At 40.1% G+C, this 27,077-nt stretch overlaps 5 protein-coding genes across 6 annotated transcripts in view; 1 reads left to right on the top strand and 4 right to left on the bottom strand.

Moving 5' to 3' along the window:
- The first annotated feature begins 1,232 nt into the window (after window positions 1–1,232).
- LOC107996328 (angiotensin-converting enzyme) overlaps window positions 1,233–27,077 on the top strand; it is a 43,176-nt gene continuing 17,331 nt past the window's right edge. The window contains exons 1-10 of one of the 2 annotated variants that reach the window (XM_017054318.3): window positions 1,233–1,399; window positions 2,484–2,720; window positions 4,312–4,470; window positions 5,078–5,174; window positions 6,457–6,600; window positions 6,833–7,024; window positions 7,155–7,252; window positions 7,840–8,009; window positions 8,084–8,208; window positions 9,208–9,550. In XM_017054318.3, coding sequence (XP_016909807.2) covers window positions 1,385–1,399; window positions 2,484–2,720; window positions 4,312–4,470; window positions 5,078–5,174; window positions 6,457–6,600; window positions 6,833–7,024; window positions 7,155–7,252; window positions 7,840–8,009; window positions 8,084–8,208; window positions 9,208–9,550 — 1,580 coding nt within the window. In that variant the 5' untranslated portion in view covers window positions 1,233–1,384. The remainder of the gene's footprint in view (window positions 1,400–2,483; window positions 2,721–4,311; window positions 4,471–5,077; window positions 5,175–6,456; window positions 6,601–6,832; window positions 7,025–7,154; window positions 7,253–7,839; window positions 8,010–8,083; window positions 8,209–9,207; window positions 9,551–27,077) is intronic. The other variant, XM_062085750.1, reaches the window with a different exon arrangement.
- On the bottom strand, window positions 10,188–12,113 carry LOC107996329 (uncharacterized). Its single transcript, XM_017054319.3, has 2 exons — window positions 11,953–12,113; window positions 10,188–11,799 (listed from the first exon to the last, which is right to left on the bottom strand). The coding sequence occupies exons 1-2, from the start codon at window positions 11,962–11,964 to the stop codon at window positions 10,672–10,674; spliced, it is 1,140 nt and encodes a 379-aa protein (XP_016909808.2). The 5' UTR covers window positions 11,965–12,113; the 3' UTR covers window positions 10,188–10,671.
- LOC107999018 (titin-like) lies at window positions 15,230–17,334 on the bottom strand. Its single transcript, XM_017058643.2, has 2 exons — window positions 17,098–17,334; window positions 15,230–16,751 (listed from the first exon to the last, which is right to left on the bottom strand). Exons 1-2 carry the CDS (start codon window positions 17,317–17,319, stop codon window positions 15,471–15,473), a joined length of 1,503 nt encoding a protein of 500 aa, XP_016914132.2. The 5' UTR covers window positions 17,320–17,334; the 3' UTR covers window positions 15,230–15,470.
- On the bottom strand, window positions 18,740–20,620 carry LOC107999020 (uncharacterized). Its single transcript, XM_017058646.3, has 3 exons — window positions 20,464–20,620; window positions 20,145–20,367; window positions 18,740–20,074 (listed from the first exon to the last, which is right to left on the bottom strand). The coding sequence occupies exons 1-3, from the start codon at window positions 20,473–20,475 to the stop codon at window positions 19,050–19,052; spliced, it is 1,260 nt and encodes a 419-aa protein (XP_016914135.1). The 5' UTR covers window positions 20,476–20,620; the 3' UTR covers window positions 18,740–19,049.
- On the bottom strand, window positions 24,072–26,405 carry LOC107999019 (skin secretory protein xP2-like). The gene is made up of 2 exons (XM_062085751.1): window positions 26,111–26,405; window positions 24,072–25,604 (listed from the first exon to the last, which is right to left on the bottom strand). The coding sequence occupies exons 1-2, from the start codon at window positions 26,120–26,122 to the stop codon at window positions 24,534–24,536; spliced, it is 1,083 nt and encodes a 360-aa protein (XP_061941735.1). The 5' UTR covers window positions 26,123–26,405; the 3' UTR covers window positions 24,072–24,533.

The raw sequence follows: 27,077 nt of genomic DNA, 5'->3' as shown, positions 1-27,077 counted from the left end.
AAACGACAGTTCTTATCGTTCCATTTCAAGCATCCCTTAATCTATCGAGAATAACATCTATTATACCCCCGCCATCCATCATTCATGAGTCTCGATCTATCTTCCATCCATCCCATCTTCTATCAATTTTGATCGATTGCTATAATAATTATAATGAAACCCTTTGACGAGTAGTCTTCTCACAAAGATTAATAAATTTTCCAAAATTTTCTGATTTATCAAAAAACGAGTCTCAACTTTTTAACCGATGAAAAGGATCGGCCCGACAATGCTGAAGGACGAATGTAAAAATTGTCACAAGATGCAAAAGAGGCGCGTCGTGCCTGGTTCCCAGACAATGAGGCTCATTGAGAGAGAGGTCGACGACGTGTAGGACGACGGTTGTCAACATTGTGAGAGCTTGGAGCTTTCGTAATCGATCAGCAGGTTGATCCTCGATTCCTCCGCAGCCTTCTCACTGGCCTGTTTTCGTCTAGCAATGTCCCTCCATCGAATTTCTTCTTAAACAACTGATGAGATTTTCATCGATATGAGTCAACAAATCTCTTCTTCTCTTAATGTAATTTTCAATTGAAGAAAAAAAATAACGAATGGTAATTAATTTAAATGAAGATTTTAAAAATAATAGTAATACGAAGGAAAAAATATAACTATTATACATTAGAAGAAACAACGTCATTCGGAATAAAAAGACTGGCAAAAACACTGACCTATTTGATCTAACGGATTCGTGCCGATGATTTTAGTCCATATCATAAACTCAGGCTCATAAATCTTCAATATTATCCTCAATCCTGCAACTGAAACTGTATTTACATCACGAGGAAAAAATTCATTGCGATCAGTAAGAAAAATTAATCCTACAATACCAGTATCCTGATCTGAAATGTTAAATTTTTCATTTTCACTTCTTCTTCTTCGCTGATTCTCTACTCAGAATCAAGATCTACAGTGACAAAAACGAATACTGCGAAAGAAACGTTCCATTGCGTTAAGTTTCTTTCATATCGATCGACTTTCACGAGCTCGATCCTATCTTTGACAAAAATGTCATCTCTTTTTCCACCATTTTTCCCAAGGCCTTTCCCCCAATTCCATCCTCCCACGCTTGTCCACGAATCGAGACATCCTCGACGCGACGACACACCAAGGTGTGCACACGCGGATCCCCACCTCTCGCCACGGATGACCTCCCCCGTGGTCGAACTGCTTCGCAGGGATAAATATACACTTGGCGTCGGCCACGAGGCTTTTAGCAACGGCAGAACGAAACTGCCGCTCGTCAACAACAATCATCGCCGCGTCTCATTGTCCAGAATCGTGAGATCGGCGCGCCTGCTGCTCGATCCACGGCGAAGAGAGAAATTACGTGCAACGTTCGGGGATGAAAATATCGGTAGTAAGTCTCTCTTCCTCTTTGAATCGTCGTCGACTTCGCCGATGAATTAATTGAGAACGCCCGGGGAACGTTTCGGATTGGAGGAACGTTGGAAGAAGGTTTCTGTAGGAGGGTGAAAGTGTTGCACGTGAATAGGATGGAAATTCGGGGAGGGGTTGATGTATGGGTCGGTGAATCTGTTAATTGGAATTAGTTTCGTGAGTTTGTTATTGTGAGAGAGAAAGTGCATAGATTTGAAGTTTAAGTTTCTTTCTTAAGATTTGATGTGGTGGAATTGTACAATTCTTCTAAAACGTATACGTTTTCCAATGGATAATGAGATTTTTCTTTAAGGCGAAGATTCGTCTTATAGAAGTGCATGTATGAATTTAATGAAAAAAAAATAAAAATACGAGAATTGAATGGAGGCTAATCGAGAAATGATTAAGATATATGTATATATATATATAGTTTCTTCAAGTTTCTCACGCGTTGATTAAATTACATCGCAATCGTGCTCGAGGATCAAGCATTCAAGGTTGCAGGATCGGTGCGCGATCGTAGATGACCCACAACTTTGCATGAATAGCCTTTCATGCTGAAAGGAGGAAATACGTAACGCGAAGACGTAATAACGCGATGTAAGAAGTCGACAAATCAATTGCACGTAAATGTTCCATTCGTAATGCGTTGGATTTACGAAATGATTATAATTTACGATACGAAAATAATGTAATATCTGCCATTGAGACTAATGATCGTCAAATTCATCTGTTATTTCTCGTTATTTCGAATCGCGCAATTTTTATCTCTACCGGTTTGAATAATTTGGAATGAAATTTTTAAAGAATTTTCAGGGAAGGTTCATTGTCCTCGATATATTTTTGAAACAGAAAAGGGAACGAACGAATCGCGTGTAACATTGAAAAGAACAGTTCGTCATTTTTATCGAACGTATATCTATCGATATATTGCGTTCAATATTGGCGCCACAAATATCTTCCATCGGCGTAATAACGATCGATGGAAACACATCAGGAAGAAATATGAAAGAAATTGCTCGTGGAGCTCTGATTGTTTCTAACTCTTTCTTATTATTTTTCAGATGATGCCTTCTTGGATTCTTTTCGGTTTATTTTCCTTGGTTCACGGTCAGCTGGATATACCGTCCTTGAATGAAAATTCCCGCGGGAGTTTTGGCAGACGGCTTCCACCTACGGAGGGTGAGTTGCAAGACATTTTAGCCAGATTGGACTTCCTTGGTACCGAGAGATGCAGCGCAAATGTGGCTGCGCAATGGTCCTACGAAACGGACGTGAACGAATACACGCAGATACAGGCGGTGAGTATACGGAATATTCACCGGCATATTATTCAATCCTATTTAAAATTCCACCCACGTGTAGCTTAAATTACAATTTCTACGGATTCGTGACCAAAACACCCGCATATGCGATAAAAATTTTCGAGTTTCGAAAATTACCAAATGAGATCCGATTTATCATCGGATTCGTTATCATTCAACTTTCTTCCTTTCCATTCCGAAAGTCACCAATTTACCGCAATGAATACAGTTGGAATTAATTCAACCTCGTAAATTAACGACCACCGGCCTCTTCGTCTGTCCACGGACTTAATTATCCTCGTCGCTTAACGAAACGTTTAATTTCATATTTTCATTCATCTCGATAATCCACACGATCAAATAATTCCAAATTTCTCAAGATATCTTGAATAATCGTCAAGTCAATTACAAAATTGCCGAATTGTTCGAACATTTTCCATATCTTTTTCTCAAGATCAGACGTAATAAGTTAGACGTATCCTCGAAATCCTAAAATCATGTATTCCAACAGCGTGCACCGCGATCGTTCGATGTTTCTCGATGACACTGAGACCTCGACCCGCTCCGTGAAACCGTGGAGACGTCATCGCGGCTGTCAGATCGCGGAGAATCGCGATTTCGCGTGTGCACGTTTCCTCGGTGGCCGGCCTTTGTTGTCCGCTTAGGGGCCGAACACCTTCGCGGGAAATATTCCCACCGGCTCCCATTGTGGCGTCGGTGTATCCCAAATGATTTCGCAACGGAACATCAGTCCAAGTCGGAATGGAAATGTTCAGCCTTCAACGCGAAATCCGCTATGTTAGTCGCGTGATGCTAATGATAATAGTCATGTCTTCGTTTTTCTTCTTCTTTTTTTCCTTCGTCATTCTTGAATACTTGGGGAAACTCGTCTATCGAGACGATGTCGAAGGCACGAGATTCTTCCATGTTGCTTAATTCTATATCGAACAGTTTGTATCGATTTCTAGCAGAGAAATCTGTTGATCGTCGGAAAGAAATTTATGGACTTTTACGAAAGTGTTATTAATGAATTAATTTTTTTAATTCGAAATGATTTTTTGATAATTTTGGTATGTTTGATAAACGTACAAAATGATTTTATTTCTTAGATGTTTAGGAATGAGGGGGAGGATTGAAGGAGAAATCGTTCAAAAATTTTCTTCATTCCTCTTTATATACGTATCCGTGAAGTGAAAAGGAAATTAGGCGTTTATTTTACTTTTCCTTTTAACTCAGAATTCTTCTATGGCGATTCCCAATGACCCATAAAGAAACCTGTGTCCACCACTTTCTCGAGTATTTTCCTTTTCTCCAACGCCTTCGTCTATCTCTAATCCTAGGAAGAGTGGAGATAACCGTGTTTATCGGTAACGGTAAACCTGGCGTTGGTCGATTTGCACTTCGAACCAGTTCCACATGGACAAACACCTTCCACACTGATTACTACCTTGCTCTTCGATACAAGACTAGGCATATTCCATTCCAAAATAATACGATCTTCGATGAATAAAAATTAAATAATGTTACGAAATCGATTTGTCGAGCATATTTGTAACAAGATAATAATGTAAAAAATATTTGTTTCCAGCTCGAAGCTCAGAGAATATACGCAGACTTTCAGAATCAGGCTTGGTTCCTCATTTCGAGGATCGATAAAAATAATATCAGAGATCCTGTGATCAGGAGACGCCTCAGATATTTGTCTGTGGTTGGTCCATCGGCTCTTCCACCGGATCAATTGGACAGGGTAAATAACAATTACTTAAAAATACATGAAAACCATCATCATTTGGTAAATCGATTTTTATCGATTTCTTGTCCGTTACATTATTTCTAATAGATAAGAAGAAAGATTCTTAGATTTATGTATCAAAGTTAAAAAAAAAAGAATTTAATAGATAGTTAAAAAGTATAAAAAGAAGAATATTAGAATAATATATCTGTTTTTTTTCATGATCTATAAACATGAATGTAAGAAACATAAATAATAGCAAGAATAAAACAATCAACTGGATTACTCGTTAAAAATAAGAAACAAAAAAAAAGCAATCGAATCTATTCATTCCATCACTCATTTCCGTTTATAGTTAGTCGCGTAACAGACTCTTTCAAATAGGAAGTATACGTAGAATAAATTTCCTTTCCTAATGATAATAAATGCTCATTTTTTCAACAATAAAGAAAAGAAGAGAAGAACGAAAAAACAATCTACGAGACACAAATCTCCTCCATCTTTCCTTTTTATATTTCTTTTCTTATTTTATTCTCCCAACGATATTTTCTCTTTCCTTCCTTTTTCTCTTATTTTTCCTCCTTTCTCATTTCTTCCTTATTTTTCTTCTTTTTTTTTTCAGTACAATCGCGTGATCAACGATATGCTGGCAGTGTACAACGAGGCTACCATTTGCGCGTACAACGATCCCTTCCGGTGCGGGCTGCGGCTGTATCCAGGTAATGAATAATATCCTCGAATTGTCCGTGAAGAAAAAAACAAACAACGATACGATTTTCACGGCTGGTAGTCGGCGAAATTGCCACGATACGCGTAAGCGGTTGTTACGCATAAGAAAGTGCCTCTCTAATACGTAAACACGAATGAACGATAAATATTTCATCGTTGTGCGTTAAAAGAAGGAGGATTCATGAAAATTCATTATAATTTCTCTTTTTCCTTTACGCGTGTTCGTGTTTCAATGGAAAATGGAAAATACTCTTCGCTCTATCTATTCGGATCATTTCTCTTTCCAAAGATAAGAGGATTAATCTCTGAGATCAACGATTTTCTTTTGCGTTATAAGATGGGATACAGACAGTATAAATACGTATAATGAACGATGTCTCGTAAATCGCAGAAGACAATCAACGAGGCAAAGAGGCAGCGTAGAAACACGGAAGTTTTATGATCTTTCTTAAAGATTCTGTCTTAAAGATTCATTTAAATCTAGAAGATCGAGATTCTATCAAATGCGATGTGAAATGCAATACGCAGCTTAGAAAAAAAAATAATTCTTAAACATTCGACGATTTCATCGATATATATATTCCGAAAATGGTCTTAGAAAAATGATCTTCTACGTCTTTGAAAAATCGTTTCGTCACGTATCGCTGGTTAAGGACGAATACGTAACATATTTTCATTATGAATAATAATGATTCATTATGAATAATAATGAATAATAAAAGTGACGGGTAAAATCAGAAAGATTATTTTGCTTACGAAAATCGATATCGAAAATTGAATAATTGTAATTAAACTTGAAATTATGTAACTTTAAATCTATAAAAATTGTACAGAATACGTCGACTTTGATAGTACAATCAAATTTATATATTTTATACAATTTTAACGTTTTGAATGAGAGACTTAGAGTTTTGAATCCATACAAATTACATTTATAATTATTTTAATCTATAACATTTGTTATACTGTCCAGAATAATATGATTCGTTACAATTGATATTTATCTTTAATTTACAAAATATGGATACTTCGGATCTGTTGAATTTAAAACTATACGAGTTGTATCTAAGATCTCTAACTATTAGCAAAGTTTTCACAAAGCTTGGAGAACACGTCACAAGAGGCTATCAATCTTATGGTTATCGTGAAAATCGATCGAGTTAAAAAATGTTATTTGAAATACAATTCTGTATAAATAAATTGAACGTCTTGCACGATTTATGTATAGTCTTGTTTGTTCGGAGAATAATATCGAATTACGTTGTTTCGCAGATATATCGCAGATCATGGCGAAAAGTCGCAACTGGGACGAGTTGCAATATGTTTGGACGGAATGGAGAAGACGTAGCGGCATGAGGATCAAGGATCTATATCAACAACTTGTCACATTGAACAATGAGGCAGCTAAACTAAACAGTATGTTTGAAAATTAACTCGTTGTGCAGAGTGCAGAGATTTTCAATCTTTCGACAAATTCATACTACTTTTCCTTTGTTCTTCACCCGTTGATTTTATATTTCGTAATTATATCGCACATCTAATTGTTTTTTGTATAGCATGGATTCGTATCATGATTTTAGAATCTCTGCTGTGGCTGAAATAATTGATAATTGGAAGAAATTATTATTATTTTTTTAAAATCACACAGATTTCACCGATGCGTCAGAATATTGGATGTTCCCTTATGAATCTCCAAATCTGCAACAAGATATCGATGAAGTTTGGGAAATGATACGTCCTCTTTACGAAGAATTACATGCCTATATTCGAAGGAAATTAAGGGACTTGTACGGACCCGAGAAGATCGGCTCTCATGCTCTTCTTCCAGCTCATATTCTTGGTACTAATATAATTTCAATTCTATAATCACAATATCGATATTATTTATATATATATCATATAAATAATAGTCATAATATCAATAATATCAATAAAGTCATATTTTTAAATTATATAATTGATATTAACAGGCAATATTTGGGCTCAATCGTGGACTAACATTATCGATATCACGATTCCATATCCAGGAAAAAATAATCTAGATGTGACGCAGGAAATGCAGGCTCAAGTAAGAGTTTATTAAATATTATATAATTCTTATCAAAGTGGAATTAACTTGGACAGGCTAATGAATTCAATCGTCCATTGTGTGCCAGATAGAATCGAAAGTAACCTGTTACGATTCGAAAGTAACGGTGAAGTGAGTGAAGATTCGAGAAATACAATGTTTCTCTCATTTCTATCCGAAATTTTTTTACTTTTCTTCTCTTATTGTTCATTACGTGGAAAAATAAATTTTTATTCGTTCAAATTTTCTATAAATACGTAATAAAAATTCGTAGTCTATTTATCAGATAAAGATACTTTTACAGTGAAATCTATTACTAGATTAGTTTAATTTTTAATTTCGCAATTGCCTTTTTTTTTTTGATTTTCAAATATACGATACAATCGCCATTATAATCGTTTATGATTATGATTATGATTATGATTTTATCTTCAATTATTCCAAAAGACTTTCGTGCTGAATTTCTACATGAATTTATTCCTGAGATAAAAACAACAACATATTCGTTGAATCTTAATTAATCTTAATTAATTCTACTGCTACTTTTTTCATCTGATCGAGATTAAAACTGGCTAAAATTCGTTTAGGGTTACACGCCTATCGAGATGTTCAGAATCGCCGAGGAATTTTACTTATCTTTGAACCTGAGCGCCATGCCACCGGAATTCTGGGCCGGAAGTATAATCGTCGACCCTGGAGATCGACCTTTGATTTGCCAGGCTTCCGCTTGGGACTTCTGCAACCGTCTAGATTACAGGTTACTTAATTCGTGTGTAAAAAAAAGAATCGATATAAATTCGAATTTCAAAACCAATTTTATATTTCTTACAGGATCAAAATGTGCACCAAAGTCACCATGAAGGATTTAATCACGGTGCATCACGAGATGGCTCATATCGAATATTTTTTACGGTACAGCGGATTAACTCGTGAATTCAGGGATGGCGCCAATCCAGGTATACAAATGTCTCGTCCTCAACTTTTCATTTTATTCCTACGATATAAATTTAAATTTTTTAAAAAATTCTATCACAAATTAGCAAAAACGAATCGATAAGGCAAATAAACTTTCTCTTCTTTCGCGAAAATCGATCGATCACCACGAAAATCAAACACTATCGATATATCGAACATTCTTCTCCGAGCGAAATAAATCAAATACACAAGTGGTGAAAAATTTGAGGTAAATATAAGCGCGAACGCACGAACGAGATTGACGAATAAAAAACAAGGGAAGCGATACGCGATGGCATAATGGACGATACACGGTAGTTACGTAAGGAATGGGGTCCGACTTCCGGTAGACAGTCCACACAAGACTTGTACGGTTAATAGCGCGAAAGCGAGAGCGAGAGCGATACGGTCGAGACGGATTCGCACGAGCACCGATCCGGTGTGTCCGAGTGGATGTGCAAGCACTCTCCAATCTGTACGATCGTTAAAATATTTTTATTATGGTATAATCGCGCTTTCACCGTTCTGCCGGCCGGTCGTTCGCCCAATGAAATCGACGCTATGAAAATAAATCGTGAACGATATAACTGCGACCTTGCATATAGTCCCTCCTTGTCGAGGGACCCGTCGAGCCGGTTAAAACAAATAACCGAACTCCGTTAATTGGCTCGATCGTGAAAAAAGAAGAAAAGAAAAAACATATGAATGAAAGTATGAAAAGTTGGACGTATGGCAATCCTTAAACTTTTTATTTTCTTTTCTTTTCTTTTTTCACTCGAATTGGACAGTTAGAAAATCGTCGATAATGGTGGGATTAAGTTGTCACTGACGAAAGTTACGATTCGATAGGAAAAAACAAGCTTGTCTTTCACCTCTCGAGGAGTGAAAGAAGTTGAAAGATTTAGCGGTTGACAATTTGTCTGTAACTGTCCTCGCTTTCCCCGTGAATTACACGCGCGCAGTGTAAAAAATACAGTGTAAAAAAATATTCGCTCGCACAGGATTCCACGAAGCCGTGGGTGAAGCCGTGGCTCTCAGCGTGGCCACTCCTCGCCATCTTCAAACTCTAAGTTTGGGTAACAAGTATATCGACGAGTCTACAACGGATATCAATTATCTGTTCACTCTTGCCATGGATAAATTGGTGATGTTGCCGTTCAGCATCGTAATGGACAGGTGGCGGTGGGACGTTTTCCGTGGTTACGTCACCAGAGAAGATTACAATTGTCATTGGCACAGGCTGATGGAGCAATACGCCGGCATCAAGCCCCCTGTTTTGAGATCGGAGGACGATTTCGATCCTGGCGCCAAATATCATATTCCTGCGAATATCCCGTACATCCGGTAAGTCTTTGAATACGTCCAAGTTATTGTCAGAATTATATTATTGAAAATCATGGAGGAAATATGCGGATTTCTCCATCGAAGAAGAAGAGGGACGATTTCACTCACGATCGGTCTTGATTCAAAGTTCGAAATCCCGTTGTATCATCCCGATGCATCGAGAGAAAGAGGCTTTCTCCGTGTCAGAGACTCTCCGCCTAGCCTTCGACAAACGTTCGATAAATTTTTGTCGGACTCCTCCGTTTTGTATCGTTACGTGCACACGTACGATGAAAGTTTCCCTTTCCTCGGCTACCCACGGATTAATAATTGCCGGCCAACTTTTTATTGCGTTAATCACCAGTCTATTTCCGCGTTAACGTATTCTCCGCACTTACATCTGGCCGGCTACTTTCGAACTTTTCCGGGAAACAGTGGCTCGTTTGTTACGGACGTAACGTTGCGTTACTGCGAAAGTCGATTCGAAGATGATATCGCGTGTTCCGCGTTTCCTCGGGGAGAAAAGCGTTCTTACGAAATTGGAAGCGTATAGAAAACATAATATAAGCAATATTCGTAGTAGAGTATTTTTCGTTGAATATCGATCGAATCGTGATTTGGATTTGGAAAGAATGGAGAAATATCGAAAATACATAGATTTTTGTTCTTTGGTTTTATTAGAAAGAAGCGAAAGACACATGGTACAGGGGCGTCCATCGAGCCGAGCTCGAATTAACAATTGCTCGTCGAACGCGAATCTTTTGTACAATACATCGTACATATATGATATAATATGTTCTTAGGTACTCAGGTATCAAAGGGTATAATACTACGTTCTAAATAAATCACTGGCCGAAGAACGATCCACTCGAAAAAAATGCTTGCGTCCACCTTATCCTTGCATCGTCCCCCTTCTCTCTCTCCATCTCTCGATCATTCGGCTCAGCGATATTTTTCGGAAAATGATTACAATTAGGAAATAAATATATCCCCGTCGCGTCGGAAATAATAAACTCTAATCAATCTCCAAGAGGGAGAAGGAAGGTTGACGCGACAATTTAAACGATTGAACCTACGAGTTACGAATGGGAGGGTCACGAATGGCTCAGCCCCCAATTCGCGATACGTACCCCCTATTTCTTCTAATGACCGCCGTAACTCGACTCGTAACCACCCTCTAGACCCCCAGAATCTCCTCCGTATCCATGATCGTGCACGTGAACGGGTACCGGCACCTTAACCGGATACGGCACGGGCTTGGCGACCGGAACCGCCACCGGCTTCGTGACCTGAACAGCTACCGGCCGTTCGACTGGCACCTTAACCGCGTACGGTACAGGCTTTTCCACGGGCACCGGTACAGGCTTCTCTACTGGGTACGGCGCAGGTACGGGTACCTTGACTTCGACGGGTACTGGCTTCTCCACCGGTACTCCGACGGGTCTTTCGACGGGCACCTTGACAGGATAAGGTACAGGCTTCTCGACGGGCACAGGTACGGGCTTCTCGACGGGCACTGGATACGGTTTAGGGACGTGAACAGGGTACGGCCGTTCTATGGGCACGTTGACCGGGTACGGTACAGGCTTGTCGACGGGGAACGGCTGGGGGACGTGCTCCACGACCTTGACGGGATACGGTACGGGCTTCTCGATGGGGTACGGCTGAGGCACGGGTACCTTGACCGGGTATGGAACCTTCTTCTCCACCGGATACGGCTGCGGCACGTACACCTTGTACGGCACTGGCCTCTCCACGGGTACTTGGACGGGGTACGGTATCGTCTTCTCTACCGGATAGGGCTGCGGAATGTGAACCGGCACCTTGACCAGAACTTTGACGGGGACCGGGATCTTCTTCTCGACCGGGTACGGTTGGGGTACGGGGACCTTGACCGGGTACGGTACTTCCTTCTCCACGGGGTAGTGGACCTTCTTCTCTACCGGATACGGTACTTTGACGCTCTTCACGATCGTGATTTCCTTTACCTTGCTACCTTCCTCGTAACCGCCGCCGTATCCGCCGCCACCGCCGTAACCACCACCCCCGTAACCGCCACCTTCGTATCCATCTCCCCCGGATATAGCGATCTCGTGTCCTCCGCCGTAATCGCCACCACCGCCGATATCACCGCCACCCTCGAAATGCGAGAGGCCTCGTTTCTCTTGCTTCTTTTCTACGCTAGACTCGCCGCGAGTCTCCACCCCATTCGTTCCCTCTTTCTCGCAAAACGCCGTGGCCAACAGGCCGACAACCAATATCGCATGAATCTGAAACGAACGAGACGTTAACGAAACAATTGGATACAATTCTTGTCTCAATTTTCAATTTCAAACTTTCGATTCTCTTCGGATCGGAAAATGTTGAAGAATTATAGAACTTTTCCAAGGATATTCACGCGATGTTCTCTCGAAACTACTCACCAAATATCTCATGTCTCGCGATGCACTCCGATATCTGGTCGAAGTCCAGACTTTACTGGATACTTCCCCCCAAGATTCCACGCTCTTTATAGTCCGCTTTCCCCCGTCGCGATCGGTCTCCAGCCCCTCTGTTCGCGCTACGTTCGCGGAAAAGTGAAACACGCGCGTATGGCGCGCGTAAGCGGGGCCCCTCGCTCGGCGCTCGCGACGTTGTAGCATTTTTTTTTAAATCCCGGCCCCCGGTTGCTTCCATAACTCGTGGTGTGCGCATTGGCGTACCCGTTGGCGTGCCGGGGATTCTCTTCCAGGGTGAAAGGAAACGCTCACCGCACGGAAGACGGGCCAGTGTTTACCGAAACTCACGCTTCTCCTCGGCGGCGCCGCGCCTCTATCTATCCTTCCAATCGATTAAATTAAAACGATACTACACGTTTGACGCTGATTAATTTTAAATAGATTCCTTAACGCAGGTTAATAGGGAAATAAATTGGGGAGATCTCGCGCGAAAGATAACACGAAAATATAAAGATATGAAAGATATAAAAGATTTGCAAGATACGATATGTGTGATAATTAAGAATAATTTAGTTTCAACTTTGTATCTAACTCGTATAATATCGATTATTTTAAATATTTCGAGATCCTTAGTTAGTTAGGAGAGATCCTAAGTAGTTAATGCTGTGAAGATTGTAATAGTGTTTAACGTAATAAATTAAGGAAAAAAATATAGACTGAATTTTGAAGGTGTGATATAATTTCATTTGATGATTTTCTACTGTCAGTTATATTTGAAAGAATTCGAGAAGATAAATTTAACAAATATTTGATTTACTTGTTTTAAAGTAAGCAGTAAGAAAATCTTCACGGTAGACCGGTTAGATCCTAAAAACGCTATTTGCCTGATGTTTTGTCCAATAGATTTCCTCCATCGCGATCTTTATTAATTGAAGCTTATCAAAAATCATTCGTAATAGATGATCCGATCATCTATTCATTCCAAAGATTATCAATTTCTTTGACTTCAATATTCTATATTTTGTATCTATGGATTCAACATATTTTCCTACATCTAAACTAAACTAATTCTTTACTTCTCGAATATCTTCATCCTGTAACGATCCTCTAAAAATAAAAATGATTCGTCATCTCTTTTTTATTACAAAGATCGTCTATTATCTTTTACGTCAATGCTTATAACTCGTAATTTCTTGTAATTTTAATTTATGGATTAAAAAAATCTAATCTACATCACTGAATTGAGGAATTCGCATTTCAAAGTCTCCAAAATTGAACGAACAATTTCTCTTTTTTTCTCTCTCTCTCTCTCTTCCTACCCACTTCCATATTTCGAAGTTCCTTCGTCAAAACGATTGTCCTCTCCTTTCTGATCTCCATAGGAGTGACGTTCCACCAATTGAATCCGCGAGCACCAAGTCCTGTTTCGTGGAACGAAGAGAACGCGAGGAAGAGAATCCGTAGTGAAAAGGTGAAATAAAAGAAAAAAAAAAAATGAAAAGCGATGGAAGTCGGGACAAGGTGTGGAGGGAGAGGTATAATATATGATTTACATCACGCCAGTAAAGCCTTGTTCAGATTAATCAAGTTGCTTGAATTCGAGCAATTTGAATTCATGAAACTTAAAATCATTTATATTATTCGAGTTGTACTCTTCCATTCCGCTATCCAAATTCGCTTTCTCTTTTATCGTTTTTCTTTTTTTAATCTTTAATTTCTCTTGTTTTTTTTCTTTTTTTTTTTTTCGTTAATGTCGAAAAGAAGACATTTTCTTTCATGTCTAATTACCGCAGTTCAAACGAATTAAAGTGGGGTAACTCGTCTTACGTAAACACAAAGCTGAAATCAAGTTAGTCGAATTGAAGTAACCACACTGAACGTGTTATTTTATTTAAGGTGAAATGAACCTGTTATTTTATAGACTTGAAGTATCCTTTCATTTCCCTTCCTAAATTCACTTTCCCTTTTTAATATAGCTCTTTAAAATTTCTAGCAATTCGTTTTATAATTTTTCTCATTGTTATTGCATAAAATTGAAGCGTTTCTTTCATCGTATGTCAAAAAACGTTCGGTTCGTTACAGGGACTCGAACTGATCTAACCATTTTTGAGACTTATAAGACATCGTTCTCGTAACAAACCTCTTTAATTTTAATCGTGTGGATATAATATATCTTACCCGCATAATATAATAGGTCGTTAATTCTTAATGTTAATTACGAAAAGAAAGAGTTAAAAATCCAATAAATCGTCTTAAATGAATAATACAAAGTTGAAGTTAAATTATTCAGAGTATTCGGGCAACCGTTCTTAACTGATGAAACTACGTCTGAGAGATCGATCGTGCAGATGCTGAGCTCGAAACGCATCGATGAATGTTAATTGCATTACGTCTCGTGCAGAGGAGAGAGGATAATTCGAGAGACTCTTATCGAATTCTCTTCCCTTCCTTATACTTTAAATACACGTTCTGCTTTCGTAGCTGTCCATTTGGAAAACTTACAAGCCATCCGTTATATATTGGGGGGAGGGGGGATGAATTTTACGCTTATGCAACATGAAGGAAATCAAATTTTTTTTTCCCACTGTATTCACTGTACGTGCCAACCTGATAATAATTCAAAAACTGGAAAACAGATATGATAGTAGCATCTATATGTAAATGTATGCGTATTACTGATTTTTAATTGAGGGTTTAGATAGTAATTACGCGATCTTGAAAGCGAAATAACATGGGGCAGATATAATTGCAGGAACGTAGTGATACTGATTGATAGATTAAGTGAAACGTTTGCTAATTTTTAATAAATGATGAAAGCATCGAAACGAATCTGTAAATTATTATTTTTAATTGATTATATATCAATATTGATACGTACAAATCACTTTCTACAACCGGAAAATAATTTTTTACGTTCGATAGTTGGATAATTTCTTGGAGATATTCGTTTTGTTCATGATTAAAAAAAAAAAAATGTATCAGTGGCTCTATCGTATGCGATAAGATGAGGAATTTTCGAATAAGATATCGATCAGGCGAGGCACGATCTCTTCCTAAGAAAGAATGTGTTCTAAAAAAAGAAAAAAAAACTACTCGAGAAATATGCAATATCGATTAATCAATCAACGAGTTTTCCGTGGGAAACTCATGCAATCATGGAATATATTTATATTATATTTATATATGTAGATAATTAATTATCCGCACTATTATTATACGAATAGGGAAAAACCATCGTGGAGAAAAAAATGAGAAATACGACTTATATAACAGTGGAAATACATTTATTTACATTAAACAAAAATTATCACCATTTTATCATACTACATTTCTAATTTTAACAAATTAGAAATGTTTTTAAAGATAGAAATCCTGAACATCTCTCTCGAGAATCGAGATGTCAGAAATCAATCGAAATAAATAAGACACGATAATAACATGTATAATAATAATAATAATAATATAATACGATCATAATCGTGAGTTCGTTCTACGTTTAATTTCTAATTCGATCTTGTTCGAGATATATCCGAATTTTTATCGTTAACTTCGTGAGCATAATCATCCGTATTAAGGTCTTCTTTGTCGTTCCATTTTTCAGATTTAACTCCATTCCAGTCGAGATTCACTCGTACCGGTACCTGAACCCAATAAGGGAATGGTTTCTCTATCGAGACCGGTACCGGTTTCGGCACGTACACTTCGTACGGTTTGTCCACGGGCACTTTAATCTGAACGGGATAATGTTTCTTTACCTCCACTTTGATTGGTTTCTCCACTGTATACGGTTCCGGTGCGGGCACCTTCACCGGCACCGGCACCGGCCTCTCAACCGGTACAGGGAAAGGCTTATCGACCGGTACCTTAACCTGAACGGGATACGGTTTAGCCACGGGAACTGGATACGGTTTAGCGACCTCGACGGGATATGGTTTAGGTACTGGCACTGGATAAGGTCGATTCACGACTACCTTGACCGGTACAGGCACCTTTTTTTCCACCTCGTAGGGCTGCGGTACCTTAACCGGTACTTTGACCTCGTAGGGCACTGCCTTATCGACGGTATACGGCTGCGGTACCGGTACCTTCACCTCTATCGGTATCTTTTTCTCAACCGTGTACGGTTGTGGGACAGGAATCTCCACTTTGTACGGTACCGGCCGATCCACCTTCACCTCGTAGGGTACTTTCTTCTCCACGGTGTACGGTTCTGCCACCTCGACGGGTACGTTCACGAACACTTTTACTGGATACGGTACTTTTTTCTCAACCGTGTACGGTTGCGGTATCGGTACCTTGACTTCGTACGGTACATGTTTATACACAATATACGGTATCTTTTTCTCTACGGGCACTGGTACCGGAACCTTCTTCTTAACTGTTATCACTGGTTCCTGCCAGATATTGCTCCTTGGAAATCTTCTCCAATCTTCGTTTCCGCGTCTATTATTTGGCCATTCTTTGAAAGATTTGGATTCGAATCTTTTAAAATATCTGATCCAATCGTCGGTATCGTTTTCTCGTTCTTCTTCCATCGACGAGGAACGATTGTCGTAATTGAAGTCACGATGAGGAACTTTTCTCTTATTGGAGTAAGATTCTCGAACGATCTTCGACTCGGTGGTGGTGTTTCCGCTCTCCAACGCTTTCTCCACTGCTCTTTCCGCAGCCCTTTCCGCTGCTTTTTCCACAGCCAGCTCCGCTGCCCTCTCGAGATCTTCTTTTCGAGTTGCGGTACACGTCAAAATCATGGAGAGACATAACAACGTGATGACACTTTGCTTCTGCGTGAAAATCGGATAAAGATTGATCAAAGAAAAAGAATATTCGTATGGAAGAGATGAAAGGTAGAGATGAGAGAGACTTTATATACAAATGATTCAATTATATAATCGATGGGATAGAAATCGGGAAAAGAAATTGATTTGATATCTTCTAAATTATTTGCTTTTTTTCTCAATGGCGATATCAAGTAATGCCTATAATTACGACGTAATATATTTTAATATATAAACCAGTCGAGAGTTGGAAAATATGTTTCACCTATAACTCTTAAAATTCAGTTATGAAAGGAGGAAGAGGAAGAATCGATTCGATGAAGCTAAAAGATTAAGGGTTCAAAATACCAACCAGTCGTCCCATGATTTTTCTAGCCGCGATCAAAGTGCACTGAATCCAAGCGGATGCTGTTCCAGTATTATTTATACACGGTGGATGACTTTCGCCCGTCCGACCAGATAGATCTTTATAGACTTGCAATTTCCAACTTGTGATAATTATCCACCGTGTAAACGACCATTTTTCATGAGAATCAGTTCGACAGGGTCCAAGAGCACGGAAACGTACAGGCATTTATTATTCGACTCGTAAAACTGTTTTGTTCCCAGAGAAATAATTCTAGAATACCTTTGCCGGATTATTGTCACGGAAATGTTTACGATGGAACAGAGAATTTTCTCGAATCGAGCAATTCGTATTTGAACAAAATTGAAATTACACTCAGAAATTGAATGATTAAAAAATTCCTATCATATATCTAATTTTTTCATTCGAAAATTATCTTTCACTAGAGAAATTACATTCGATATAAATATTCTCAAACATATTCACACCCTTATGATGTATGTTTCTTCCGTGTCTATAAAGTAATCTGCAATGCTTGCGAAATTGAAATTTTTATTCTAAAAAGACACGATAAACTCTCTTATAAAACTCATTTGCATTTATGATGTATAAATTGCAGAAATTTTTATTCAGTAATGAAATGATAGAGTGACTATTTATATATTTAATATATAAAAGTGAATGACCACTTTCTAGAAACAATCGTAAAATCACCTTGAATCATTTCATGGGGCCACGTTTTTCTGCATAAAAGAAATATTTTAAAATTTCCATCGCGGAACTCACGAGAAGTGAAAATAGAGTTACGTTTTTTTATTAATCGTTCTTTTCGCAATGCTTCACAGATTTATACGCTTTTTGTTTCAGTCTCCTCACGTTCTTATATTTATCTTTTTCTTTCTTTCTTTCTTTTTTTTTTTTTTTTTTTTATACCGTTGATCCTCATCAATCACACGAGTCATCGAGTTTCTCGTGTCTGGTTCAAGTGAAACCGAAACCGGTATAAAAGTTCTCTCAGACGGCGCGGTCTTGCCATTTTAAATCGCATCGCTTTCTTCCTTTGCATCGACAATCAGATTAGATATCTTCTCTCGTTCCCAACTTTATGCCTTCCAATTTGAATTAATTTTTCAATTAAACGAATAATTGTTTTTTTATGGTTTAATAGAAAACGTAAGAAACTCTTCGAAAGTCGCGGAATTTGTATTTTTTTACTCTTACGTTGTACTACAGGAAATGAGGTTGGGATGGGATTAAAATTATCAAATTATGATCAGATTGTAATATTAAATTTATTGTAGAGAATTGGAACAGGATAAAATATATATTTAATCGACAAATATCGTTTCGCTTCGTTTTTAATTTATTTTAATCATTAAGTTATTTTCAAGTGCATTTAATTCCGGTTATGTGGAAAGTCTCGATCAAGGTTGAAAGTTATGTTACGGTATATCGATACGGTTAATCGGAGCGAAAGCGAATACGATTCAAAAATGAAATCGACGATTTGGATTCCACTGTGTTTACGAGGAAAATAAATATACGTTCGAAAATCGCTTCCACTATTTTATACTCAAACTTTATTATCATTCAATGACGGAAAATATTTGATTTTTTCTATAGATAGATAATGGAATTAATCAAAGAGTTATTTTTAGTCGTTTATTTTCACATACAATCTCTCGTGCAATGCGAATTCTATTAATAATAGAAACGATAAGAATTACGCTTAAATGCACTTGTACTGTGCACTGTACTTATCGATGCATAATTATACTCATAAATACAGTTACAGGGACTGCACTTTATTCCTAATGTTGAAATTATGAAAAATATCAAAGTAATATGAAAATATGAAAAATTCATACTTTCAACTTTTCTTCGAGAAAAATAAAAATTTTTCGACTCTTCAAATCTCGCGCTGACTAATCAATTATCCTAACATCTTCTGTCCATATTCACTCCTTCCAATCACTTTCGATCCCAGCCTCGTCTACGACCGATGCCTCCTCCTCTGGTATCTCAACTGGCACCTTAACGGGATAAGGGACTGGCTTCTCTACAGGGTAGGGCACAGGTTTAGGCACTTGTACGGGTACTGGTCGCTCGACTGGTACCCTCACCGGTACAGGTACAGGTTTTTCGACAGGATAAGGTACCTCTTTTTCCACCGGATAGGGTGCCGGTACAGGGATTTTCACTTTGACGAAGACAGGTTTATCAACCGGCACAGGTACTGGTCGTGGAACCTTAACTTTCACGGGTACAGGTACCGGTTTATCGACAGGATAAGGAACCGGCTTGGGCACGGGCACGGGATACGGCTTAACTACTGGTACAGGTATCGGTTGCTCAACCTCTATCTTCACCGGATAGGGGACCCTCTTTTCGACAGGATACGGTTGAACAACCTCTACAGGCACCTTTATCGGTACAGGTATCTTTCGTTCGATAGGGAACGGTTCGGGCACCGGTACTTTTACTTTATAATGGATCTTCTTTTCAACTGGATAAGGTTCAGGAACGTAGACTCTGACAGGCACCGGACGATCCACGGGTACCTGGACCGGATAAGGTACCTCTTTAATCACTGGCACAGGTTTTGGTATTTTGAGCGGGACCTTGATGAAAACTTTGACCGGATATGGCACCTTCTTCTCCACTGGATAAAGTTGGGGTACTGGTACCTTGACAGGATAAGGCACGTTCTTCACTATCGGATATCGTATCGTTTTCTCCACGGGATAGGGTACAGGTATTTTCTTCACTGTCACCAATTTGTGCGGGTCCTCGTGATGATCTAGAACTACTTGATCCTTGGAATGGACTCCAAGCAAGGTTATTTCGTTGCTCTCTGGGATGTAAGTCTTCTCTGTCATCAAAGTTTCTCCGATTTCGATCTGATCGCTATTGAGAGAGATCTCTTGAGAATGGTTTGCCGCTTCCGTCTGCTGGTCTTTTGTAGGCTCCTGGTACGAATTATCTGTAAATCTCGTCTTAATTAGTATTAAAATTTCACACGTATGAAAAGGAAGAGTTTAAGATTCGCATACGAATTTGCTCGACCGTCTCCGTCGATCTTGATTCTCGATTTCTGTTCCTTCGAACAGAATCGTCCGTCCTTTCTTCCCTGATATGATAGCCTCGCACTTGCTTCGAGTATCTCTGTGGCCGTACAATCGTAGAATGACAACTTTCCTCGGAATCAAAATCTTGCTCGACAGAATAACCGGAAGACGATGCCATGAAAAGTAGCAGGAGGATCGTTGCGTTTATCTGGAAACGGAATAAAAAGAAGAGTTTTTCCAGACCAATTTCGCAACGCATCGTGTCCCATTGCTTCGAATTTTCAAGTATTTCGACACCACGTACCACGTGATCCATTCTGATGATGGATGAATAGTAACGATGTCTCTCGGGATTGCAGAGTCGAGACGATAGACAGAAGTAAATCAATCTTAGATTTACTAGCTTTTATATACTCGTTCACCATCCCTGAGGCTGTGCTCCAAGTTGGATAGATTCACCTAGAGGGGACGCGTTCGCTTTCGCGTATTTTACCGAGAGTGAAACTCTCATCCAGATGAGCCTTGTCAGGAGGAATCGGTTCAAGGAACTTGACTCCTGTTTTGATCGAATCAAGAATCCATAAAGAACTCGATAACTCGATAATCAACGGACGAGTTCTCTAGTCGAGTATAAGATCGAGACGATCTTTTATGCCTTTTGCGACGTTGTTGTTTCTCCTCGATGCTGATGATTTTGTGTTCAACCGTTCGAGAATGAATCTTGATGCGAATCGCGCACGAAGGAATGAAAGCGAAATTGATATATTTTAAAATTTAAAGTAACGAATTTTTAAGGGGAATGAAAATCCCGTTAATTGTGATCGCTTTGTTTTAAGATTTCAGAGCACGCGATGATTACGGAGCCGTGACCGATTTGATATCTTTTTTTTGTTCTTCGATACCGCTTTTTCATGCCCAGTGCATGCTAATTTTTTCCATGCATACGTCGTTCCAGACATTACCCATCAGGAGAGAATATTCTTACATTCTTTTCTATGAATGTGAAAGATATTCCAAAGAATTTAGTATTTAGCGTATGTCGACATAATTTTGTTTCGTCTTTTTTTTCTTTCTTTCTTAACTTTAAAGAGATAGAAAATTTATGAAAATTGTAAAATATCAAAGTTGTAGAAAAAGAATAGTTATGAAAATTTATTGAGGAAGAGATGAACAATCAAGATATTTAAAATTGTCCAACGAATCGTAATAATCGAAACCCGATGTGTTAATAAATTTGTTTTTTAAAAAGATATCAGTTACGATTAACGAGTGTAAAATATCTATTTTCGTTCTTGAACAATTTTCTTGGGAATTTTATTATTCCGTAATAGAAATACGTATAAGGCGAAAATTCATTATTGAAATCAATGTTATAATTAAATGGAAGTTTCTTTAATGATATGTAAAACGCCCTGTGTTGCATTAATTATACCTGTTTTAATGGATTATCGTTTGAATAATGATTTAGAGACACGCGAGGCGATCTGAGTCATTTTTAAGCAAAAAAAAAAAAATGTACTTCGATTAAAGGAATGTTGTTTAATCGCTCCGTATAATTAATATAATTGACTTCGCTTTCAACACGTGCATAATTCTAATCGAAGGATTAAGGTGATCGTGTGTTGCATTAATGGTGATTTATCGAATATTTTTCTCTCTCTTTTAAAGTTCCATTAGAAAGCAAAATAACGTCTAGAAAGATTTCAATTTAATTCAATTAAATTTTGGGTCACGGCATCGTTTATCTCGAATTGAAATATTATCATTATTGACGTGATTGGTTGATCTATTTTCATTTTAAATAAACTGCTGTAACTACAGTCGATATTATTTCCCACGATTGATTAAGAGTAATATTTCTACAATCGTTCTCTGTATCGCTATTTCAAAGTTACGTTTCTATTTTGATTCGTGATTACGATTTTACACAAATTCAATTTCAATTAATTTAAAACACGTAAAAATATTTATACCGATCATCGTAAAAGTCGGACATCTTGTTTACCGACGCTCGCTTCGATTAAAAGTTCGTAAAAGTGTCGAATTACACCATAGCGTTGCAAAGGTTCAAATTGAGACGCAACTTCGTAATTAGCACAATTAACCTGTGAATTCTTAACACTCGAATGAAAAAATATTTCACAAGCTTTAAAGTGTTAAAAGTCAAAGAGTTAGCTATGACACGTGTAAAAAATATATGTCACGATAGAGGAACATAGAAATCGAAGCGCGCGTAACATGCGAATAGAAACGCTCCCCGGCCAGTTAAGAGTCGCGAAAGGGAAATGGGACTGTTCCGGTCGGACACAAAGGTGCAAGTTTCTCTCCCATGACGATCTTTCGTACGAAAGGGAAGTCTCTCTCACTTTCAGCCTCGGTCGAAGTCGCGTGCGGTTCGATTGCGTAAGAATCGCTGACTTGTTCGACGGACGAGCACGAAGTATGCGATACGTGAGTCAAGTGACTATGCTTGGGCACGGTCGAAGTGGGTCGAAGCGCAAAAAACGGAACCCATTGTTTATTATCACAAAAAAAAAAGAGAAAGAAATTTTAATTTCCATTTCTCGACGTGTTATAAAATATTTGTTTATTCTTAATACGTTTATTTAAATTTTTGTTCGTTTAAACTTTCGTTTGTTCCTATTATACATTTTACTATTATCGATCATTATTACTATTATTATCATGTTTAATTTTCGCTTCTCCATACTTTCGATTATTTTTAATTCGTTTACAATCCGTATTTATTCGCATTTTCCACTCGATATATTTTAATTATCCGTTTATCTATTTTAAATATCTGGCATCGTGTATTCTCTCGTGTATCGAGCGCACAACCGGTAGTTAAACCCGAAGAAAATAAATAAGTCAGAGGCGCGATCCATCGACACGCTTGGCCGCTTTCAGGCCGCGAAAAACGTTCTCCGAGCTAACGACGTCAATTAATGATTCTAACGAACGCGTGCGCGATTCGTCGAATTATTAATTAAAACAACGCTGGTGCGTTTTCAACCATATTATCGAGAGTTCCGAGGAGTTGCACACAGATCGAAATCGTATATAGAAGAATCTTGCAAAGTTGCTTAACGAACGCGCAACAAAGGTAATTGAAGGCTGTTCGTCGATCGTTGCTAAAGTTTCCGGCGCTTCCATCCAACTTCCTCCTAGATAATCACTTTCCCCTCGACGTCCGCTTCGAAACATTTTACGGAATCAAATTTTAAATTTGCGGTAAAAAATTGCGCGTCGAAGTTGTTAACGGAAGGACAAAAATAATGATATGAAATTTAAAACTGCGGATATACGAAGATATCGATACATTTTTGTCGGAGTACGAGTAACCGAATTTCTTCTCGACCTTTTCGCAATTCCGTGGAAAATGGATATGGGTCGAAAAGCAACGAGCTGCATATCGGTGCAAATTACGAGGACACGGGGACGGTAAGGAGCGATGAAGAGCATCGATTTGGCAGGGACGTGTTGGCAGCGAGAGAATTGGGTCGCCGCGGCTCTACCATCCGATTTGTCGCCGATAGAACGCCAATTCTTTTTCTCCGGCGCGCGATATTCACAGGCAAAATAACCGAGTTCGGAAAGTTTCTAATGAAAAGTGAAACGTAGGAATTACGTCCTTCCCTTCGATCGAACTAATTCGCGTGGAAAGCGAGCGTTCGATCGTGACACACGCATCGCGAATACGATACATTCCAATATCGTTCCTCGAGAACATCGATGGACAATCGTCGGTGATAAATATCGTTATAGAACGATAGTTAACGATTAGGAACGTGGAGGAATATCGGTGAGCCGAGCATGAAGGAAATGAAAGTGGAAAATTATAAAAACCGGTCATGACGTGGTCGAAGGGAATAGCGAAGGAAGGTCAGAGCGAGAGAGAGAGAGAGAGAGAAATTGGTTGAATATTCTTATTACGTTATTAATATTTATAATTCGTATAAAAATACATATATTCTGCTATTTCGGTAGAAAAAGAAAGATGAGATAAGCGAGCTGTTTATCGAAGGAAGATCACTAAAGATAGGCATGATCCACGAGAATCCGCCTCTTCGTATCCGTGACGCGCGTCGCCGTGTTGCGGGACTCGATATACGATCGACCTCGGAGGGACCGGCCTCTGGTACGACGTGTTCGTTACCGGAAGTCCACCCCAGTCGCGATCCAGGTACAAGAGAAAAATAGGTGTGCGCGTGTGTGTGTGTATGCGGATCGACCATTGCGTGCCATTATCCAATGCTATCCTTTTTCCACTCGTTCGTTTCTTCGTTTCTCCGCTGTGTTACCTAAAACCGTTCGTCGATTTGCCCGGTGTCGCCCTGTTCGACCGACAACCATTCCGACCTTACCGATCCCGATTTAATGATAACCACCGTGGCCACCCGCCCAATCGCCGCTGTAACCGTGCTCGTGGTGCACCGGAACCGCCACGGGCACCTTGACGGGGACCGGAACAGGCTTCTCGACCGGGTAAGGGACCGGTTTCTCGATGTGGACCGGGTACGGTCTGTCCACCGGAACCTTAACTTCGTAAGGAACGGGCTTCTCGACCGGGTAAGGTACGGGCTTCTCGACCGGATACGGCTGTGGAATCGGCACCTTCACTGGGACAGCGACCGGCTTCTCCACGGGGACCGGGTACGGTCTGTCGACCGGCACTTTGACGGCGACCGGCACTGGTTTCTCCACCGGGTAGGGTACTGGCTTCTCTATGTGTACTGGGTATGGTTTGGGCACGGGTATGTGAATGGGACGATCGACGGGAACCTTGACCGGGACCAATTTCTCCACTGGATACGGAGCTGGTACGTGGACCGGGACTTTGACCGGGACCGGGACCGGCTTCTCGACCGGGTACGGTTGCGGGACCGGTACCTTGACGGGGTAAGGCACGTGCTTCTCCACCGGGTACGGCTGCGGTACCAGAACTTTGACGGGGTATGGGCGGTCAACGGGCACGTGGACCGGGTACGGGATCTTTTTCTCCACGGGGTACGGTTGAGGCACGTGTACCGGAACCTTGACGAGAACCTTGACCGGGTAGGGCTTCTCCACGGGGTATGGTTGAGGTACGGGAACCTTGACGGGGTAAGGCACGTGTTTCTCGACCGGGTAGGGCACAGGCTTCTCGACCGGGTATGGGACGGCCACGTTCTTCACCACTGTCAACGTCTTGACGTGCTCGTGTCCGCTCGTGTCGAGGTAGCCACCTCCGTAGCCACCGTCTGCCAATTCCAGGCCACCACCGTGGCCGCCGATTCCGATATCGTAGCCACCGTCGTAACTGTACCCATAACCGAGACCCAACAGGCCGCGTTTCTCTTGTTTCTTCGTCGATTTGTCCTCCGCGTCGGCCTCCGCTTTCTCAGCCGCCTTCTCCTCGCCAGCCCGTGCCGATGAAACCAGCAGAGCTATCGTCGTTGCGTAGACCTACAAAACCACATCGAATCGTTAGCGGATCTCCTCTTTGCAGAAACCAAAGCGATTCTGATGAAAATCTGATGAAAATCGGATCGCGATATATTTCGAGACCAAAAATCCCTACACACGTATATTTATATATATATATATATATATACGTATGCGTATATCCAATTGGAAAAATCGCTTTTCGATCCACCGATTTCCAGCTGGATACTCTAATCTACCACGGATCGAACCATTTTTCAATTCAAAGCGAGTTAAGGATACCCCCGATTACGGTTACGGATTCGATTCCCCGGCAAGGAAAGAGCGAACTATCCTCAATTCGGAAAACTCGTGGATATCGATCGTCACTGACAGCTCGACGGACGGACGGAAATTCATTCACTTGCGGGGACCACGGTCTTTTTGGTCTCGTCGCACTGAATCGTCGCAGACCCCGTTGTTGTTCCGGTTTCACGACCGGCCCTCCCCCCGACCGTTTCCTTCTCCTTTCCGTCGTGCACACGTACCAGGACTCTCATTTTTGCTCTCGAGATATTCCAGGTGCGTCCAGAAGTGAACTGGATGCTGATTGCCGTTGCTTCGTCGCCTTATATACGCGGCATACTTTCGCCTTCGCCACCCGGGCCCGACACGCCGTACCCCCCACGTTACACCTCTTTGTTCGCGTAGAACGACCACGATCGGCTGCTACCACTCCCCTTTGGGAGACACACGACTCGCCTCCCCACGCCTCTCGCCAAAACGTCCCTCTCCCTTGCCAACGGTTTCGTTTTCTTCTTCTTCTTCTTCGTCACCACGGATCCCCCACTTGTTCGGCCCACCTTCCTTTGGTCCCGCTGTTATGCGGATGTCTGCTATCCCCCCCGATGTCGTGTCAGTCGTTTCCACCTTCGCTAGACACCTTCCAACTTTGCCTCTATTTTCCTTTTCTTTTTTCTTTCTTTCTTTCTTCTTCTTTTCCGAAAGTATATGCGTAAGGGATATGCGTCGTTATCTTCTTCCGAACGATGTCGCAAGTTTCTTTGAGAAAAGTCTTCGTAACGCTCCTCCGTCGCAAAGAAGTTTTAAATGGATTCGTTTATTCCTTCTTTTTTTTAAGTAGTTAATTAGTCGCGCTGAAAGGGATAACGGAAAAATGGAAGAGTTGATTAGATTCGTTAAAGGAGAGAAATAAGAGAAAAATCTAACGTGTCGAATGTTGCAAGAAAATCTCCCCGTACCGTCGCCTTTCTCCGCTGCCTCAACTTCCGACTGCGCGTAATTCGCATTCCAACCTGTCGACGCGTTGAGAGATATCTCTATTTTCACGTCTCCCTCAAGAAGGGAACCTCCCCCGTTTCTTTCCCTCGATCCAATCCTACGATCCACGATATCTTGGCGATTTTCGCAAGCGAAATTCGAATTCTCGCAACTGACGGATATTACCCCCCTTTTTTTCCTTTTTCTCTTTTCTTTCTCTCTTTTTTTCCCCCC

This window comes from Apis cerana, linkage group LG15 (genome assembly GCF_029169275.1).
Source record: "Apis cerana isolate GH-2021 linkage group LG15, AcerK_1.0, whole genome shotgun sequence".
Lineage (NCBI taxonomy): Eukaryota > Metazoa > Arthropoda > Insecta > Hymenoptera > Apidae > Apis > Apis cerana.
The sequence above is the reverse complement of the archived record's forward strand: the minus strand, read 5'-3'. Positions and strand labels throughout refer to the sequence as shown.

Coding starts and splice junctions, on each gene's coding strand:
- LOC107999018 (XM_017058643.2), bottom strand. CDS start 17,319: ATGCCTGTACGTTTCCGTGCTCTTGGACCCTGTCGAACTGATTCTCAT. Junction 16,752..17,097: donor GAAAAATCATGGGACGACTG/GTTGGTATTTTG, acceptor ATTTTCACGCAG/AAGCAAAGTGTCATCACGTT.
- LOC107999020 (XM_017058646.3), bottom strand. Junction 20,075..20,144: donor GGAGACGGTCGAGCAAATTC/GTATGCGAATCT, acceptor CGAGATTTACAG/ATAATTCGTACCAGGAGCCT.